Below are 2,367 nucleotides of genomic sequence, written 5' to 3' on the forward strand. Positions count from 1 at the left end.
ATGGTGGGCGCTCCCCTCCTTGGGAGGTTTTCAAGCAGGGGTTGGGTGGCCGCCTGGCAGGCAGATCGTGAGAGGGAAGCTCGGCTCTCGTGGCTCCTTCTTGTGTGTCCAGGGAAATGCCAGTTGCCACTTTGGGGTCAGGAAGGAATTCCCCTCCAGGCAGGGTTGGCCCAGGGATCCCAGAGGTATTCTGCCTCCCTCTGGGCATGGGGCAGGGGTCACTGTGTGTGTGTGTGGGGGGGGGGGGTGGTGGTGGTGGTGGAGGAGGTAGCTGTGAACTTCCTGCACTGTGCAGGGGGTTGGGTTAGATGACCCCTGAGGTCCCTTCCAGCTCTCTGGGCGAGGTGTTGTGCCTTTGGTGCAGCTGCACAGCCTGTGTCCAGGTGGCGCAAGGCAGAGACCATGTGCCCTTCGCTTCCTCCCTCCCTCCCTGTGGCCCCAGCAGCGGCCTGGGATGGAGGGGCGGGGCGGGGGTGGGGCTCCTGGAGCACAGAAGGTGGGGGTAGCCCTGGAGGGGAGGGGGAGGCTCCTGCGCCGGATTGGCAGGCCTCAGCGGGAGAAGAGTGACCGTCCTCCTCACTGACCCCCCCTTTGAGAGCGGCTCTCTCTTTCCTTTCCCTCGGGGGTGGAGGCTGCGGAATGGCCCGGTCTGGATGCTGAGCGGGCTGGCCGGGAGGAGGAGCAGGAGCAGCCCTCGCCAGGGGGACCGGGCTCTCCCTCGTGGCCGGCCGGACGTGGAGAGCAGCCGAGCAGCTCGGAAGAGGACAGCGAAGAGTACCAGGACTGCGAGGAGGAGGCTTGGCTGACCTGCTCCGAGGAGGAGGAGGAGGAGGAGGAGGAGGAGGCGACACCGGCAGCAGAGAGCAGGGCCCCAGCTGGGTCCTCCTGGGAGAGCGGTGCCGAGGCCCCTGGGCCAGGGATCCCGCAGAGCCAGCCCCTCCGGAACAGCGGCCGCCTCGTGCAGAGGGACGAACTGCTGGAGATATTCCGAGCAGGGAAGAGGGCCAAAGAGGGCGAGATCACCGTGGGGCTGGTGAGTCGGAGGAGGGGCCAGAACCGGGGGTGGCCCAGGTGCCTCGGCGTTTGCCCCCCGTGAGGCGTGGCTGTTCCAGAAGGACGGGCCAGTGAGGCTAGCGGGGCCCCCCGCAGGCAAGATCCCGCAGAGGCCCGCCCGAGCCGGAATCCTCCTGCTCCAGGTGATGATGTGGGTCTCCCCTCAGGAGGGAGGGGGCCAGGGAGCCAGGGCGGTGGGTGGTGAGGGGGTCTACTCTGAATGCGAGGGTCTAGCAGTGGAATGGGAGGGAGCGCCTCTGAGCATAGGCAGAGTGGGGTTCACTCGCTGCAGCCGGCCACACTCCTGCCTTCCCCCCCTAGGTGGGTTATCCCAATGTAAAAGAGTTCGACCATCAACACCCTCCTGGGAAGGAAGAAGGTGTCCGTGTCAGCCACGCCGGGTCACACGAAGCATTTCCAGGTATGGCCGGAAGCGGCAAGCAGGTCGCTGGGCGGAGGGGGAGGAGGGGTCGGTGGGCGTGGGCATGCCTGACCCCCGATAGTCCACCTGTCCTGCCTCTGCCTGCAGACGCTGTACGTGGAGCCCGGCCTCGTCCTCTGCGACTGCCCCGGCCTCGTCCTCCCCTCCTTTGTGGCCACGAAGGCCGAGATGGTCTGCAGCGGAATCCTGCCCATAGACCAGATGCGGGATCACGTCCCCCCCGTCTCTCTCATATCCTTCTCGCTCTTTGCCGCTGGGGAGGGGCAGGCTGCTGCAGAGGGGGTAGGTGCAGCGGTTGAGCGTGGTTGGCTCTTGTGCGTGGGGGCGGGGAGGGAGCCTCTCTACTGAGGACCAGCAGCCTCGGGGGGAGGGACGGAGCCCCCCTCTCAGACAAACGGGGATGGTTGTTTCCACTGCTGAAAGCCAGCTGTGGGGAAGGGGTTAAAAGTGGCCGACTCTAATCTGGAGAACGTGTGTGTGGGGGAGTGATTCCCCCCTCCCCCCCCCATGGAGTCTGCTGGGTGACCTTAGGTCCCGTTGCCCTTCGCTCAGAGCTCTCTCCGCCCCACCTGCCTCACAAGGGGCCTGTTGTGGGGAGAGGAAGGGAAAGGCGACTGTAAGCCGCTCTGAGACTCTTTAAGGGAGAGAGAAACAGGGTATGAAAACCAGCCCTGCCGGCCTTCTAATGCCAGGAGGGCAGGAAGTGTCGTGGAGGCACTGCGCGGGGGGTCTGTCTGGCGGGCTTGGGAGGAGGGGGCCTTCGAAGCTGTGCTCTTGGGAGGGGGAGGAGGCAGCCAGGGGAGCTGCGGAAGGCTTGGGTGAAGCAGGGCCCTGGAACAGGTGGGCACAAGTGGCGGAGGGAGAGGCCCCTC

General features: G+C 66.0%; 1 protein-coding gene across 1 annotated transcript in view; it reads left to right on the forward strand.

The window, feature by feature from the left end:
• LSG1 (large 60S subunit nuclear export GTPase 1) overlaps positions 1–2,367 on the forward strand; it is a 14,082-nt gene that overhangs the window by 7,047 nt on the left and 4,668 nt on the right. The window contains 4 exon segments of the mRNA XM_015409282.1: positions 632–1,033; positions 1,375–1,391; positions 1,393–1,474; positions 1,583–1,726. Of these exon segments, the coding sequence (XP_015264768.1) occupies positions 632–1,033; positions 1,375–1,391; positions 1,393–1,474; positions 1,583–1,726 (645 nt within the window).

This window comes from Gekko japonicus, unplaced genomic scaffold, assembly GCF_001447785.1.
Source record: "Gekko japonicus isolate JY-2015 unplaced genomic scaffold, Gekko_japonicus_V1.1 scaffold398, whole genome shotgun sequence".
NCBI lineage: Eukaryota > Metazoa > Chordata > Lepidosauria > Squamata > Gekkonidae > Gekko > Gekko japonicus.